This window comes from Bos javanicus, chromosome 5 (assembly GCF_032452875.1).
Source record: "Bos javanicus breed banteng chromosome 5, ARS-OSU_banteng_1.0, whole genome shotgun sequence".
In the NCBI taxonomy this organism is placed as follows: Eukaryota; Metazoa; Chordata; class Mammalia; order Artiodactyla; family Bovidae; genus Bos; species Bos javanicus.
This window is the reverse complement of record NC_083872.1, coordinates 100,962,614-100,981,328: the sequence shown is the minus strand read 5'-3', so window position 1 is coordinate 100,981,328 and position 18,715 is coordinate 100,962,614. Positions and strand designations below refer to the sequence as shown.

Genomic DNA, 18,715 nt, shown 5'->3' with positions numbered 1-18,715 from the left:
AACAAAGGATGAGATGGCTGGATGGTATCACTGACTCAACGGATGTGAGTCTGAGTGAACTCCGGGAGTTGGTGATGGACAGGGAGGCCTGGCGTGCTGCGATTCATGGGGTGGCGAAGAGTCGGACACGACTGAGCGATTGAACTGAACTGATATATATATATCCCCTCCCTCCTGGGCCTCCTGCCTGCCCCTCTCCCCCATCAGACTCTTCTAGGTCATCACAGAGCACCGAGCTCAGTTCTCTGTACTATATAGCAGCTTCCCACTAGCTACCCATTTTACATATGGTTGTGTATTTATGTCAAAGCTAACACACCCGTCAGAATGACCATCATGAACAAAATCTACAAACAGGAAAAGCTGGAGAGCGTGTGGAGGAAAGGGAACCCTCCTGCACCACTGGTGGGAATGTAAATTGATACAGCCACTATGGAGAATGGTATGGCATTTCCATAAAAAACTGAAAAATAGAACTACCGTATGATCCACCTATCTGACTCCTGAGCACATGCCCTGAGACATCTTTTCTTTAGGTATATGTTTTCTCAGTTATTTAATGAGGAGGTTAGACATGAACTTTTGTAAAATTCACAAAAATTAGAATTCTCAGTGTGTGTTCACTTTGTACCACAAAATGTGCATGGAGCCACTATGACAATATATACAGTTAAAATGACAGAGATCTGAAATGGAAATTAAAGACATGGAAGGGGATGTCTAGTCAATTGGAAGAATATATTCCTTTGTTTCTGACAGGTTTTAGTTCTTTTTGGCAGATCCATCTATTTTTTGCAGCACAGTAATCAGAAATACATTGTGTCTTTGATATGTAAACACAGCAGTCTTCTCTAGCATCACCAAAAATTGGTAATCTGTGGAGAAAAAGAAAAGACTCTCTTTAGTGTTCATGATTTTCTCACATAATTCTCCTCATCCAGCCAGTATTTTCTGTAACTTTCAGGAAACAACGAGATGCTCAGTAATTAAGCATTGGGTAAGTAAACAGTCTAATGGCAGAAAGTGAAGAGGAAGTAAAAAGCCTCTGAAAGAGGGTGAAAGAGGACAGTGAAAAGTTGGCTTGAAACTCAACATTCAAAAGCTAAGATTTTAGCATCCAGTTCCATTAATTCATGGCAAATAGCAGGGGAAAAAATGCACGCAGTGACAGACTTTGTTTGCTTGGGCTCCAAAATCTTTGTAGACAATGACTGAAGACGTGAAATTAAAAGACACTTGCTCCTGGGAATGGCTACCCACTCCAGTATTCTTGTCTGGAGAATTCCATTTCCATGGACAGACGAACCTGGAGGGATACATCCATAGCATGGGAAAGAGTCATGGACTGAGGGACTAACACTTTCTCTCTCATTTTTTTTCACTTGCTCCTTGGAAGGAAACCTATGACAAACCTAGACAGCATATTCAAAAGCAAGACATCACTTTGCCAGCAAATGTCAGTATAGTCAAATCTATGGCTTTTCCATTACTCATGTACTGATGTGAAATTTATACCATAAAGAGAGTAAGTGCCGAAGAATTGATGCTTTCAAATCGTGGTGCTGGAAAAGATTCTTGAGAGTCCCTTGGACTGCATGCAAATCAAACCAGTCAATCCTAAAAGAAATCAACCCTGAATATTCCTTGGAAGGACTGATACTGAAGCTTTGGAAGGACTGATGCTCCAATACTTTGACCACTTGATGGGAAAAGCCAACTCATTGGAAAAGACCCTGATGCTGGGAAAGACAGGCTAAAGGAGAAGGGGGAGGCAGAGGATGAGGTGGTTAGATAGCATCACTGACTCAAACGGACATGAATTTGAGCAAACTGGGAGACACTGGAGGACAGAGGACCCTGGGGAGCTGCAGTCCATGGGGGTCAGAAAGGGTTGGACACGACTTAGCAACTGAACAGTGATAACTACACAGTCAGTCATAAATATACACTTTTAAAAGAAAGCTAATCAAGCATCTGGAACTTGTAAGTTCATCTTCACTGGAAGCAAAGCATTCTAAACATAAATGTCATCATGATATATACAAAATGAAGCTTTGAAAATTGGAAACTGAATCTCCTATTAACATATCACATGAAAAACTTATTGCTTTCATGGAATTTTGATTTTCTTAAATATTTAGGATATAACGACCTAGTATTTGGGGAGGCATTGAGATGATACCTATGGAAGTGTGATCAGGCTTAAACAGAGTATGTGCTCAGGAAATGTAGTAAGTAAGTACAGATACACAGGCTCTGCAGAATTTGAATGTGGCCAGAAAAGGAGGTTCAGTTCATGTTGTATGTAGTGGAAGGTTCCTTTCTTTCCGATTCTAAACAGTACACGAGTGTCTGCTGTGATCAATGTTCTATTAGTTCCAAAGATGCAGGAGTGTTGTGGCTCATTGCAGATGTGGTGTGAGTAGCAGTCAAAGAATGGGATGGCCACGCAGAACTTGCGTGCTAGGATGGGATATGTGCAAGACGTTCACCTGCTTGTCCTAAATCGAAAGTGAAGTGGTACAGTGGGCAGGGCTCCATCACAGATTTTCTTTGTTCTTTTTTCTGTTTCTTCAAAAAGCCCCTTGGCCCTGAGAAGTCCACCTTATTCCCTCCTAGGGCCTGACAGTCTAGTCACATCAGCACTTCTTTCAAGTGAGTAATAGCAAAAGTCCCCTGTGTTTTATCTCTTTCACCCTTCTGGTCCCCTTCTTCAAATTTCAAGATAACTTTTTGAATGCTCATTTGACCAAGCCCTTTTTCAAAAGACCCTCAGTGACTTCTCAGGCCTTCTTTGACCAGATCTCTGCCTAGTTCTTTAGTGTTATATTCTTTAATCCCCAAAGCAGTGAAAAAAATTATTCCTGTTTATGTTTTTCATTACTTGAAAACCAGGGTAGAGAACTAAAGAAAAGCGAGTCTAACTGCTACTCTTTCTACTATCATATGATATCTTTCAGGGTTACCTGATCACTGTCTTAACCAAAGCATCCTTTCAGTCTTCAGAATAGAATAGAATGCTAATTGAATTTAGTTCATCAACTTTGCCTATATTTCTGCTCATAGACACTTCAGAGATTTCCAATTTTATCATAAAGCTTAATAGAATAAACATAATGGCCCAATAAGAAACATACCCATGCAGAAACCGAAATTAACGTTTTTCTATGTTCAGAAAAATAGAAATAAGTTAATATCAGAATTGCTTTTATGTGTAAATAAAGTATAAAATATAATTCCTGGAAAACAAATAAAAATCAGAATAGATTTTATGTAACAAAATATATTTGCCTTTTCATACATTTATTCTTGTCCAGGACCCTTTATTTTAAAGTGATATTCTTTTTAAAGTACTGTATTTAAAAATATTATATTTTAGAACATGGGTGAAGCAACATAAAAATTTGCTAATTAAAGCAACATGTCTCTCAATTTTTTGTAATTTTCTACATAACAAATTATTACTCTATTTTATATAAATTTTTACCCACTCCTATGTCTTCAATTTTAATGTCTTATTTTTTTGAATGATAAAAAAATCAATTTTAACTATCCTTTATACAAATGTAAATATATCATTCACAGACTCAAAAATCATAACAAGATATCATCTGTTCTGAAAAGCTCATCAAAATTTCTTTACAGAGCCTGTGCTCTGCAACAAGAGAAGCCACTACAATGAGAAGCCCACACGCTACAACTAGAGAGCAGCCCCTACTCTGAGCAACTAGAGAGAAGTCTGAGCAGTGATAAAGACCCAGCACAGACAAAAATAAATAAATAAATAAAAACATTTTAAAAATAGCAAAAAGCTCTTTCGCAGCTTATGCAGTTTCAATGCATCTCCTCAAACAACTCTCTTTCTACACCACTGATTAAAATAGGCTACAATATTTGTCACAAGTTGGCCAATTCTCTCAAATGCCTGGATTCCACAATCTGATATTTACTATACTTTTTTCTTCTCGTATTCATTATTTCAGTGCTGGATGTGGCCTACTTATTTGGTCCCACAGTTTGAAAAGTTCTACTTAAATTCTTTGTTTTAATAATATTGGCACAAAAATTCTTTGTCCAATAGCATCCAGCTAAAAATTTCTTTATTTTTAAATTTTGTTATTAAAAAAATTTTTTTTGGTGTCCCTCCCAAAGGAGTTGGTCTATCCCCTGTTTCTTAAAACTCCATTGTAATTAAAAATATACATTGTGACAAAGAGTGATGTCTTTTCATATATGAAGATTTTCTTTAAAAAATTAAAAAAATTTTTTTTCATTTATTTATTTTAATTAAGGCTAATTACTTTAAAATATTGTATTGGTTTTGTCATACATCAATATGAATCCTTCAACTAACTTCAAAAATCATTCTTCTTCTCAGACTATACTGCTTCTTTTGAAAATTTCTAAACTAAATTAAAACTATAAATCTCAGTCTTCAATAGCAGTGTTACTATCTTGCCTTGCAAACCTGATACAAATTGAATATTCAAATTAGCTTATCTAATACTCACATATTAGAATTTAAAAAGGAACCATTTATCCACTTCCAGCTCTTCCCTGATAATGTAAAATTTAATCCAATCCAAAACAGAATTCCGTCTTTGTTTATCAGGTTTTGCATGAGTCTCTGTAAATGAAATAGAAGAAATGACTGAGTATTGAATCCCTTTATCTATTGCTGGCTTGCATTCTTCTATTCATCCTCTGAAACCCAGTTCAAGTATTACTTTCTCTATGACGCCTTTCCTATACCCATTGGAGTTAATTATTCCTTACTTGTGATATTTCTATTCTGTTCATTTATATACCCAAATATTTATATTTATATTTTTGTATTCATTAAATAATATTTATTTTGCTTATATGTCCATTTAGTCTCTCAGATTGTGAGCTCCTTGAAGTCAAGGTTAATACTTCTATCTGCATAGAACCTTCAAGACTAGAGCACAAAAATCTTGATATGGTTAGAAGCCAGTGCTGAATTGTATTAAAGTATTTTACTTATTAATTATTTACCAATTCTTCCTGATCTTGAATAAGCAGTAGACTGGATTCTCTTGTGGAACAGTCAGCTAGACTATCATTCCAAGGTTTGGAAGTTTCACTAAAATATAAGCATTTTTCTCGGATTTGTTGCCAGTGCATTGGACACGTTAACAGAATTGGTCTCTCTAAAGTAAGAAGAAGAGGGAAAATAAAAATAAAATAAGAAAGAGGAAGAAAAGAAATGAATGTTATATTTCTAACCTGTCCCCACCCTACTAACACTAATAACACATACACAATTCAGTTCAGTTCAATCGCTCAGTAGTGTCCGACTCTTTGTGACCCCATGGACTGCAGCAGGCCAGGCCTCCCTGTCCATCAACAACTCCTGGAGTTTACTCAAACTCATGCCCATTGAGTTGGTGATGGCATTCAACCATCTTATCCTTTGTTGTCCCCTTCTTCTCCCGCCTTCAAACTTTCCCAGCACCAAGGTCTTTTTAAATGAGTCAGCTCTTCACATCAGGTGGACAAAGTATTGAAGTTTCAGCTTCAACATCAGTCCTTTCAATGAATATTCAGGATTGACTTCCTTTAGGATGGACTGGTTGGATCTCATACAAGTCATTATAAATTCAGGAAAGTCTTTGATCATCACTGTGAGAACAATTCATGAATTTAATATAACTGAGGATTTTGAGACCACTGTTCATTCTGCTATTCAGTTCAGTTCAGTCTCTCAGACATGTCCGACTCTTTGCAACCCCATGAATTGCAGCACGCCAGGCCTCCCTGTCCATCACCAACTCCCGGAGTTCACTCAGACTCACGTCCATTGAGTCAGTGATGCCATCCAGCCATCTCATCCTCTGTCATCCCCTTCTCCTCCTGCCCCCAGTCCCTCCCAGCATCAAAGTCTTTTCCAATGAGTCAACTCTTCGCATGAGGTGGCCAAAGTACTGGAGTTTCAGCTTTAGCATCATTCCTTCCAAAGAAATCCCAGGGCTGATCTCCTTCAGAATGGACTGGTTGGATCTTCTTGCAGTCCGAGGGACTCTCAAGAGTCTTCTCCAACACCACAGTTCAAAAGCATCAATTCTTAGTGACCAGCTAAAACACTGAGAGACAGAATAACTTGTTCAAGTGCACACAAGCAGGTGGTGATAGAGCCAAACTCTTTTTGAGATTCCTTAAATTCCTTATCATTGCTCTTCCTACTCCATGGACAACTATATCAAACGCTCTTAAAAAAAAGTCTACTTGAAACAACATGTAAAATGAAAAGCAAATAATAATTCATACTCACAATTAATGGCAAATATCATGGAGAGAAATTATTAGAAAATTTCTAACTGCTAAATTATATATTTGCCTAATAATAAGATCTATTTGATAGCATTTTTTAGAGGGATATTCTCATTTTCTTAAAATTTCTCTTCTGTACAAATGTATATAAAAAATGATCACATTCTGCTACAGTCTGTCAACAATAGAGTATTAACACACACTGCTTAGTAAGTATAAAGACAAGATCAATATCTTAATGATTAATACAATAAATATTAAAGAATTCATTACATGTTTGTGTTCTATTCATTAGCTTTAGTCAAAGGTTAGTTGCTTGACATATTAAAATCACCAAATAGCTCACTTAATGTATATTTTACTTTATAGCTTGGATTTTGACTAATAATTATTGACTCTCCTAGCCTGAGTACTCATAAGGCAGTATTATCTGGTAGTTAAGATGATAGGCTATGATGATAGACCACTGAAGTACAATTCTCAATGTCACCCCTTAGCACATGTATGACCCCAAATGAGTTGCTTAACCTTTCCATGCCTCAGCTTTGCCAAACATAAAATCAGAGTGATAAGACTAATCTTAACATATGGGTTGTAATGAGCCTTAAGGAAAGTAATACAATGATAACTTCAAATTTTAGCCATTAGTCTTAGAAAATTCAAGCCACAAAATATACCTGTTGCTTCCTTCCTGTTCTCTTGAGCATCCACGCTGGTTTTTTCTACTGATGTGTTTTGTCTTATGAATATCACTGGTAAATAAAGAAACACCATTAAGAAGATAAAATGCTGAAAGGTGCAATGAAATGCATATGCTATATTTATCACTTCAGGGAATTGTTGTCTCAGTACTATCTCAACAAGCTTGAAATGAACAGAAGATAAGAGCAATAGCAATTTAGTAACAGTGGGTCTGCTTAGAAGACAACATAAACAACATGTAAGTAAACACAGAGAAACACTGAGTTACTTGCATCTAATGTATAAGTAATCTGGAGAAGGGAATGGCAACCCACTCCAGTATTCTTGCCTGGAGAGAACAGAGGAGCCTGGAGGGCTATGGTCCCTAAGATTTCTAAGAGTCAGACATGACTGAAGTGACTTAGCATGCACACACCCACTATATAAGTAAACTCTCAGGTGTTATTTAAATTCTTAAATTGCTTACACTCCTGTCTACATGTTCCATTTTCAGAATGAGTATAATTGTGTCTGTCCTATGGGAGACATTGCCTAGGACAATCTGGAATTTAGTAGGCACCTAAGAAACTGTAGGGATATCCCAGGAAGTCCAGTGGTTAAGACTTCACCTTCCAATGCAGAGGATGCTGGTTCGATCCCTGGTGGGGGAGCTGAGATCCCATATGCCTTGGGGCCAAAAAACAAAACAAAACAACAACAACAACAACAACAACAACAAACCCAGAACATAAAAACAGCAGAAGCAGTATTGTAACAAATTCAATAGACTTTAAAAATGGTCCACATTAAAAAAAAAAAAAAGAAACTCTAAGCAATTGTAAACTTATTTTTCTTTGTTATTATCAAGTTTTATCATAATTACAATTTTTTAAAAAGTTCTTGGAGCACATGTAAATCCCCTATGAAGATTCTCAGAACAATTAGAGAAATATGAAAGCCTAGGGTTTGCAAAGTGGATATGGTCTGGGCACTATTAGAGCACTCTTTCGTAACTGTTTTTATTTCATCATTCTTCCGCTAAGTTTGGGGTGGCCAAAGCTGTTTAACATATTTTACTATTTATGGCAGAAGGAGAATAAGTAGAACAAGAAATAAATGATCTTGCATCACTTACCTGAAACACTCAACCCAGTCACAGTCAAGGCAAGAAGTATAATCACAGCACAACTAAATTTCAGGGGAAAGTTATGCCAACGTGGACCCTGACAAAGATCTGAGACATTAAGAAAACATGCTTGGTTAACTCAGTTGAGTTCATCTGGTACAAAAAGCAAAGGCTGTTTGGATCACATAAGAAAGAGCAAGATTCAGGTTGGGGGTTAGGGGCAGGAAAGAACATTTATCAGTTATCTTAAAGTAGGGTCCTAAGGACTTCCCTGGTGGTCCAGTGGTTAAGGATCTTCCTGCTAATGCAGGGGACACAGGTTCAATCCCTATTCCAGGAAGACCCCACCTGACATGGCAGGGTAACTAAGCCGTGGGCCACAAGTATTGAAACTCAAGCACCCTAGAGACTATGCTCCACAACAAGAGAAACCACTGCAATGAGAAGCAACTAAAGAGTTGCTCACTACAACTAGGGAAAGCCCACGCAGCAACAAAGATCCAGCATAGCCAAAAATAAATAAAATTAATTAATTGATTTAAAAAAATGTTCCAGAGTGACCTGTAAGTCCATTTATTTCTACTTTAGTTTTTTACACTCCCCCAGGTGACTGAGTTGTGTGACCCAGTTTTCAGCCAACTACTACCGAACTCTCCTGTTAGGACGGTGACATTTGTCTAAGAGTTAGCCCTTTCTAAAACATCCTTGTGGAGATGGAATTTAAGATAGCTAAATGTGATAAAAGATTAAGGTAGGAAACAGAATGGATTAAATTTTAGATAGTGACACCTGGATAATCATGTGGAGGAGAGAGAGAAAAGATAACACCTAGAGGAGCTCCAAGGTCCTAGGGGTAATCTGAAAATGAGAGAAAGCACACTGGAGAATATTGACCTAGAACTTCTAATGCGATCCTGTGTGACACAGTAGCTAAACTTAGTGAGCCTGAGACAGTCCTAGGTGAACTTTCCTGACAGCTGTATGGTATTTTACCTTTCTGTCTCTTTTCTTCCTTATTCTTTCCTGTCTTGAAATTTTGAAAAATGGAGAAAGTTTCATATAGTCACTATCTTATCATTTATTACTGAAGAACAGCAGTGGTTAAGAGCAAAGGCTCTCAAATGTAACAGATTTGTATTTGAGTATGTTACTTTAAGCCTGTAACCTTCATAAAATACAACTTCCTCACCTGTGAAACATAAAATAATAGTTACTTTGTGAGGTTTTGGAAAGGGTTATATGAAAAACTTCTTCTAGACATGGAGTCTGGTACATAATAACTGTTCATTTAAAATTTATGGAATTGAGAGGAGGGTCTTATGACTCTTCTGAGTTGTTTTTCTGCAACACTACATGACTTTAGAACTAACAAAGTTACAACAAATTGAAGATGCCAGGTAAATTTTTAGTTCACTTCAGTTCAGTCGCTCAGTCGTGTCCGACTCTTTGCGAATCCATGAACCTCAGTATGCCAGGTCTCCCTGTCCATCACCAACTCCTGGAGTTTACCCAAACTCATGTCCATTGAGTTGGTGATGCCATCCAACCATCTCATCCTGTTCTCCCCTTCTCCTTTAGTCATCTGGAAATACCCACGCAGGGCTATTTTTTGTTTGAATATAAACAATATGCCAAGGACTTCCCTGATGGTGCTGTGGATAAAAATCTCGCTGCTAATGTAGGGGACTCAGATTCAATCCCTGGTCTGGGAAGATTCTGCCACAATTACTGAGCCCATGCTCTAGAGCCCACAAGCCCCAATTGCCGAGACTGCATTCTGCGACTAATGAAGCCCATGAGCCCAGAGCCCACGCTCTGTGACAATGAGAAACCCTTGGACTGCCACGAAGACCCAGTGCAGCCAAAAATAAATAAATAAATACATAAAGTTAAAAAAAAAATAGTATGCCAAATCATCTCACTCCATTGCTGCAAACCTTTTCTTGGCCTTCTCTCAAGCAGATTTAAGACTGTACATCTGTAAAACAGTCTACAAATCCCTGTTCAATCCATTTCCCATTACATCTCTGACTTTATCTCCTGCTGCTTTCAACACAGATATGGTCCATCATTTCACACCCAATGTATGTGCTCCTCCTACAAAAGGACAGGAATGTTCTCATCCCAGGGAACTTGCACTTGCCCTGGTCCATTTTCTAAAAAGCTCTTCTCCAAGGAAACATATCTTTGTCCTTTAATTCTTTCAGGTCTTGGCTCAGATGTCATTTTGTGAAGCAGGCCTTCTTCTACTTGATATCATACCCTCTCTGAAGTTAACTCTCAATTCCAGCACAAATAAAAAACAGTTTCTCAGGACTTTCCTAGTGGTCCAGTGGTTAAGAATCCACCTGCCAAAGCAGGGGACAGGGATTCTATCCCTGATCTGGGAAGATTCCACATGCCGTGAAACAACTAAGCAGTGCACATCCGGTACAGAGTCTGAGCTCTACAACAAGAAAAGCCACCACAATGAGAAGCCTGTGCGCTACAGCTAGCGACTAGCCCTTGAATAGTCCACAACTCAACAAAGTTCACAGGCAGCAGCGAAGTTCCAGTGCAGCCATAAATAAATAAATAAAAAATAAAAAAAGCAGAGGGGTGAATATGAGAGAGTAAAAAATATAGATAAAATTTTCTCTATTGCATTTAATATTATCTAACCCATATATATGTATATACTTAGTTATTTGTTTATTTGTATGTCTTCCTAGCAGTATAACATAAACACAAACAGAGAAAATATTTTTCCACTATTTTTTCCACTTGTCCTAACCTCAGCACCAGGGCATGCCTGGTACAGGTGCTTATTTTTGGATGAATATGTAAACTCTAGAGGCATTTTGTGAACACTTATCTACTTTTTTAAGAAATCAAGTGCTGGGCCATAAACTAAATAGGTCACAACTCACATCTCCGGTTTACCTGAATGCCTTTGATGTAATCACTACTCTACAGTTCCCACAGCCTGAACAGTTCAGCCAAAGAGCTCAGGGGTAGCTTCATAATAAATGTAATAACAGGTCAATCTGTGGAGAAAGAATGTCAGCTGCCATTTCAATAAACAAGAGATGTTGTGACCATAAACCCATTAGCCAGGGCAGCCGCCGCGATGTTGAAGCCCGAGTGGAATTCAGAGTGAAGAAAAACAGGATACTAGCAGTAGATAGTTAAAATGCATGTCACGGGAATGATTTGAGTAAGCCCAGACTCTTGCATCTTCTCTCACATAAGTAAACACTAAAATCATTAACTCGATATGTCTGTTTTTGTGATTAGCAGTCATCTTTTTGTAGTCAACTATATATTTTTTTATTTGCAGCAAAAACTCCTATATGTCCTGGTTTCTCCCTTACCATTTGGGGACAGTTCCTCGGAGTTATCTAAGAGGCTGCCTTCCCAGCTATGGCCCTTGGTAAAACCACCAAATACAAAATTCTCAACTTGTAGGTTATACATTTTTTTGCAGTCAAGTGTTTTGTAACCACATATTTTGTTCTGACTTTATTCTGCTTTGTTTTTCAGATTTACTTTTATAATGATATTTTGAGGAATAATGATTACAAGCAGAATAGACACATTTTCTGACCCCATTGATTTGGGATCTTAGATCATAGCTTTTGAGGAAAATCTTGCTTTTTCTATATTCATCCTCCCACATCTCCTTTCAACACCATCCTCTTTTCTCGCCACTTTTGCTAGATTTGAATAGGGAACGGAATGCTTTTCTGTTTCCCATCAAAAAATAACTATAGTTTGACCAAACTGTCACTATAGTTATCAAAATTCTCCAATTTTCCATAACCGCCATTTGAAGGGTATTGTGAAACTATTTGATAACCCTAAGACTTTCCAGTCTCGAATTTAGAATGTTGATAACTGAATAGTTTGAAATTATCCCAAGTCATCCTGAAAGGATGTAGCACACCTGCTAAGCACACAAAGGAATGAATATCAGGTGGGATAAAAATTGCAATATTAGTAAATTTGGTGTGACATCAGAAGGCAGTACTATATTATGATAATTTTATACATTTTTCTACTTAGTTTCTAGTTTCTTTTCAGCCATGGAATCCATCACCTGTTACCTCACATTAGAATCCTCATCTCCTTCACTCAGAATACTAGCTCCTCTGACACACAGAAAATTACCAAATTCAACAAATATCAAATAGGTTTATCAGTGACATTCTCCTGTGTCTTGTGGCCTATCTCCTTCTAAACTGATACATTTTTCAATTTAAAAATCATCAGATTGTGTGTATATTCACATCTTTGATCTTGAATATAACTTTCTTTTGGAACATTTTTTCTTCCCTTTGAAAAGTGGAAGATGTTCATCATTAACATCTTTAACACTTTGTGTTAATTAATTAGCAAAGTGTTAATCATTAACACTTTGTATTCTGAAAGGAATGTCATGGGTGCAAATGCATTGGAACTTAATCACAGTATTTTACAGAGAGATTTGAAATACAGTAGGTTACTATTACAACAAGGTAGCAGAATATTTCTAAAAACATTTCTTTGTTAAAAAATAAAAACAAAAAAGGGACTTCCTGGCTGGTCCAGTGGTTAAGACTCTGTGCTTCCACTGCAGGGAGCACGGGTTTCATCCTTGGTTGGGGAACAAAGATCCTGCTCCCCACATGGGATGGCAAAAAATAAAACAAAAACAAAAATAGAAAAACTCCTTTTATTTCCAAATAAAATAAAAAATACTCCTTTGTTCATACTTGTAAAATATTTATTCAGGTTCTTTTAGCCAAGGTTCAGTAACAGGAATGATATTCAAAAAGAAATCTAAAGGTATGTACTTTTTTCCACACCTGTGATTACCTACAGACAGGCCATGCTATATCAACTTAAAACATGATAACTGCTCATCTTCAAAGTCATGATTTAAAGCCACAAATTTACAGGAACATCTAACTATTGGAAGATATACAAATGCCAAAAGGAAAATTAAAGCCACTTACTCTGAAGAAGAGATGGGGGTGATGACCTTTCAATGCCAGAATCCCTGGGTAAGTTTAAATCAGCATATACCAGCTGACTCTCCATTGCAAACAGAAGAATTCTTCCTTTTACTCGTATAAAAGGAAAAACTCCAACTTCTATGAGGCAAGATCAGCTGAAGGAAGTGATCAGTTTAAAAAGTTTTGCTCTTTCTTATACCAGCACCTACCCACAATGGTAGTTGTGGGTTTTGTCTATAAATTAGTGAGGAAGTCCACTTACTGGGTGTCCAGTGTACTTAGACATATAACATTAGGTTGGCCAAAAAGTTCGTTCAAGTTTTCTATAACATGGAAAATTCCAAAGGAACTTTTTGGCCAACTCAATATCTACTTTGTTTAGTTAATTGGCCTATTGTTTGACAATATTCTGGAAAGATTGTTTGTTGTCTTTGTAAGTATCTTTTTTCAACACCTTTTTCTGGGCCAGGACCAGAGTGAAGGAAATGAAGTACTCTAATTTGGCTCAAAATAAAAACAAACAAACAAACAAAAAACCCCCCAAGAATCGAGATAAACCATATTTAACGCAATGTTGTAAAAAGTAAACACTAACACACACAAAAAACTGTAGGACAATTTTCTAAAGCTCTCAAATCTTCCTGAAATATTTGTGCTCCTGACAAGAGCTGCAAAATGTGGGAAAAGGAGCTGTAAATGTGAAAAAGGTCACTGAGTAATACAACAGAGAAAGCAAAGAGCCAAAGATCCAGACTATTCTTAGCTTAAAAGCATGCTTTCAGTGCACTAAAGTTTAACTTCAAGTTAGGAAGCGTGACTATGACCACGAGAAGTCCACAATGGCCATGTTAAAAACAATTGAGTGAGGAAAGAGTATTCTCTTCAACCAGAAGCTTGCAAAATTATGTGAGCTTCAAAAGTATAAACCAGCCAGAAATATAAACCAAAGGAGACTCTTCATTTGTGCATATGCAGTGTGAAACATACTGATGGATGTTTTAATTTGTTACAACCATCTTGACAACCATCTTATAGGACAGAAGACCCTTACTATGCAATTACTATTGTATACTTATAAAATGGACTCCTCAGGTGGCTCAGTGGTAAAGAAGCCGCCAGCCAAAGCAGGAGATGCAGCAGACAGGGGTTTGGTCCCTGGGTCAAGAAGAGCCCCTGGAGAAGGGAATGGCTACTCACTCCATTATTCTTGTCTGGACCACTTCATGGACCGGAGGAACCTGGCAGGCTACAGTCCATTGGATCACAAAATGTCAGACACAACTGAGTGACTAACATACCTCAACATAATAAAGACCATTTATGAAAAGCCCACGGCACAATCAGTGGTGAAAAAAAAAATAAAAGCTTTTCTTCTGAGGTCAAGAACAAGCAAAAATGTCTGTTCTCACCACTCCTATTCAACATAGGTATGGAAGTTCTAGCCAAACCAATTAGACATGGAAAAGAAGTTAAGTCCTCCAAGTTGAAAAAAAAAGAAGCAAAATTACATCTGTTCAGAGAAGACATAACCTTATGTGTAGAAAACCATCAAGACTCCAGACTCACACACTCACAAACCATTAGACTAATAAATGAATTTGTCTAAGTTTCAGAATAAAAAGTCAATACACAGAAATCAGTTGCTATACACTGATTAATGATTTGGAAAGAAAATGAAATTCATTGGCAACAGTATCAAAAAGAATAAAATACTTCAGAAAAAAACCTAATTAAAACTTGTACTAAAAACTGTAGAATTTAAAGAAATTAAAGAAGACATAACTAAATGAAGAGACATCCCATGTTTGTGACTTGGAAGGTTAATATTGTTAGCATATGTATACTAGAACTACCATACGACCCAGCAATTCCATTCCTGGGTATATGTCACAAAAAAACAAAAACACTAATTTTAAAAGATACACAGCCCTCAATGTTTGTAGCAGCAATACTTATACAATTGCCAAGATATGGAATAAACCTATGTCTAGGGCTTCACAGGTGGTGCCAATTATAAAGAATCTGCCTGCCAGTTCAGAAGACATAACAGATGTGGGTTGAATCCTTGGTTTGGGAAGATTCCCTGGAGAAGGACATGGCAACCTGCTCCATTATTGTTCCCTGGAGAATCCCCATGGATAGCAGAGACGGGCGTACTACAGTCCATGGGGTCACAAAGAGTAGGACACAACTGAGCACCCACGCATGCACACACATAAAGAAAAGGAGTATTGATTGCTAGAGTGAAACTTGCGTAGTTGCTCCAAAAACCCAAGTATATTTTGCTTTGCAGGCTTTTGTTGTTGTTGTCTGGTTGGCTGGTTGGTTTTTGTTTTGGGGTTGGTTTTTGTTGTTTAATGTTTTTAAAAATCTGAGTTCATTCACTAACAGTTCCTACCAGGGGGCGCTGCTGGCCTTTCTTTTTTATATCAAACCTTCTGTATATTGAAATCAGAAAGCTCAAGTTATTGGTAAATGCTTCAATTCACATTATTTCATTTGATACATTAATATTTGCCTTATCCAGGCACTAGATTTTTTTGAATTTATGGATGAGTAAGGAGCAAGACTGACCATCTGTTTCCTACCTCAAAACCCAGGCTCCTTTTGCAGCCTACCGCATTACATTTTGCTCCTGTAATACCTACAAAACCAAGTTATACAGAGGAAAAAAAAGCTAAAATAAATTTTGCTCAAGGCTGGCCATTGTACCGCAAACAGCAGCTCTGCTCCTGGGTAGGTAGTTTGTCTAAATTCGAGTGGATGAAAACAGTATTCACTGTGTTGCTTATTGTGCCCAGGTACCTCTGAACAAGATTGATGTATATATACATATGGTGACCTGGACAGCCTTGATATTTCCCTTTGTGTACACTTTGCACTTAGTCTTTCAGTCATGTCTGACTCTTTTGTGATGCTATGGACTGCAGCCTGCCAGGCTCTTCTGTCCATGAGGATTCTCCAGGTAAGAATACTGGAGTGGGTTGCCATGCCCTCCTTCAGGGATCTTCCCAACCCAGGGATCTAACCCAGATCTCTTGCATTAAAAGAGGATTCTTTACTGTCTGAGCCACCAAAAAAAGCCCATGGATAATGGAGTGGGTAGCCTATCCCTTCTCTAGGGGATCTTCCTGACCCAGAAATCAAACTGGGGTCTCATGCATTGCAGGAAAAGTCTTCACCAGCTGAGCTACCAGGGAAGCCCCTTGTTTAAGCTCTAGACAGGTGTTTGCCTAAGTCAAGAGATACCTTCTCCAGGAGATCTTCCCCACCCAGGGACTGAACCCACAATTTCTGCAGTGGCAGGTGGATTCTTAACCAAAGCGCCACATGGGAAGCCCAACTCTATAGATGGATACCACCATCAGATTAATTATATTATTTGCAGCTGAAGATGGAGAAGCTCTATGGTGGTGGTAGTTTAGTTGCTAAGTGAGATTTAGTTGCAGCATGCAGGGTCTTTTTTATGGCATGGCTATTCTCTAGTTGCAGCCTGAGGGTTTAGTTGCCCCACAGCATGTGGGATGTTAGTTCCCTGAGCAGTAACTGAACCTGCTTTCCCTGTATTGGGAGGTGAATCCTTAACCACTAAATAACTAGGAAAGTCCCGATTATATTTACCCTTCAGCAAGGGTAGTTGGATGGATAACAATTCTGTTTCAAAGATTTCCGTGGTCATAGCAAAGCAAAGAATAGAGATTTCAGCCTCTTTTTTTCTCTTGATGGTTTAGTGCTTTAATTTGTTCAGCATTGTCCCCAGTGGTTTCTAAAGTGCCTTTTTCAGACTTACACTTTAAGTTTAAAGGATTCTGACAGCAAATAATCTTTGACCTATAAACTCATCACACAGAACACACTAGAGCTCCGTATATGTCGCATGTTTAACTTCCAGTTCTAGTTTAAGGATGAGAGCAGTTCCTAGGTCACTGAGCTAAAAACAATGATAATGCTGACTAAGAGTCAACTGCTCTTTTAAGTTAAGAGACTCCATTTTAGGTTTATGGAAAAAAAAAAAAAGCAGTTTTAGATTGGGGTGAAAAGCAGAAATGCAGAGAGTTCCCACAGGCATTTCTTCCTCATACACAGCTTCCCCTGTTTTAAACACATTGCATTAGTTTGTTTTATTGGTTACAACTGATGAACAAATTTTGCTATAATATTATGAACTGAAGTCCATAGACTACATTAGGGTTTACTCTTTATGTTCTATATGCTATGGCAAGCTTGGGCTTTCCTGTTGGCTCAGACAGTAAAGAATCGGCCTGTGAGGCAGGAGGCTGGGGTTCAATCCTGGGTCAGGAAGAGCCTCTGGAGAAGGGAATGGCTATCCACTCCAATATTCTTGCCAGGAGAATTCCTTGGAGAGAGAAGCCTGGTGGGCTACTGTCCATGGGGTTGCAAAAAATCAGACAAGACTGAGCAACTAACACTTTCACTTTCATAATGATATGAATTTGATAGGGATAGAGTAAGGGGACAAAGTAGGTAATTAAATGGTTAATCCCACTGGGGATTGTAAGTAAAAAAGTATGAGACTGGGAAACCCCTGTATGTTAATGATTGCTTAAAAAAGCAGGTTTGCTTAACTACAAAACCAAGCAGGGTTGTTTAGCAACAAAACCTTGCAAAACAGAAGCATTGAGACATCTCTCAAAACAATAGAACGATGGCATGAGACCCACATCCTACCTAGTGAGCTCAGTAAGTTAATGACCCCCTAGGACAACCTCTCGGCACATATAAAAAAACAATAAAATGGAAAAGTGACATTCAAAGTGAAAGACCCTCATGGTCCTGAGACTTGAACAATTTTTCCATAGTGCCGTGACTGTCCTGGCTTAACCACATAGGGAGAAGAAAACTCCCCAGCCTGATGTGAAGGCGGAGCTGACTATGGAAGCTTGACATCTACTCAAGAATGAGGAAAAAAAGAGGTATTTTCCCCCTCCCTACTTTTCCTTTGATTATTAATATAAAACTATAGCCCACTAAGTTCTCAGGCACAGCACCCTCTCATCCACCCACTTGTTAGCCTCACAAATCTCCTATTCTAATAAACCACTTCTTATCTATCACGTTGCCTCTCACTGGATTCTTTCTGTGCTGAGACATAAAGAACTAGAGCTCTTGAGAATCCCCCAAAACACCACCTAATAGTTTTAAATCCATCATTACAGAATCACAGAGTATAGTTTCACTGTCTTAAAAATCCCCTGGCCTCCCCCATTCATCCCTCCCAATCTCTCCACCTTGGCCCTTCTGACATGTCTTTTCAACATTTCCATAGTTTTGCCTTTACCTAAATGTCAAATTGTTGCAATTTTACAGTATGCAGCTTTATTAGATTGCCTTCTTTCACTTAATAACCCGTATAAAAGGTTCTTTTTATTTTTTTTTCACTTGAGAACTTTTCTTTAAGTCCCTGAACATTATGTCATTGTTTGGAGAGTCTACAGTGTGTTTAGCCATTTATATATTAACAGGCATCTTGGTTGCTTCCAAGTTTTGGCAATCATAAATACAGCTGCTATAGCCACACCTATGTAAGTCTGCATAAACATCAGTTTTCAACTCATTTCTGTAACTGCCGAAAAGTGAGACTGTTGGATCATCTGGCAAGTATATTAATTTCATAAGAAAC

General features: G+C 37.9%; 1 protein-coding gene across 3 annotated transcripts in view; it reads right to left on the bottom strand.

Moving 5' to 3' along the window:
* KLRB1 (killer cell lectin like receptor B1) overlaps window positions 1–18,310 on the bottom strand; it is a 119,881-nt gene extending 101,571 nt beyond the window's left edge. Inside the window, exons 1-6 of one of the 3 annotated variants that reach the window (XM_061417951.1) lie at window positions 13,075–18,307; window positions 8,108–8,206; window positions 6,969–7,043; window positions 5,017–5,171; window positions 4,512–4,627; window positions 540–875 (exon numbers count right to left, since the gene is read on the bottom strand). In XM_061417951.1, coding sequence (XP_061273935.1) covers window positions 725–875; window positions 4,512–4,627; window positions 5,017–5,171; window positions 6,969–7,043; window positions 8,108–8,206; window positions 13,075–13,159 — 681 coding nt within the window. In that variant the 5' untranslated portion in view covers window positions 13,160–18,307 and the 3' untranslated portion in view covers window positions 540–724. Of the gene's footprint in view, window positions 1–539; window positions 876–4,511; window positions 4,628–5,016; window positions 5,172–6,968; window positions 7,044–8,107; window positions 8,207–13,074 lie in introns of those variants that run through there. The other 2 variants (XM_061417952.1, XM_061417953.1) reach the window with 2 other exon arrangements.
* Between the last annotated feature and the right edge of the window lie 405 nt (window positions 18,311–18,715).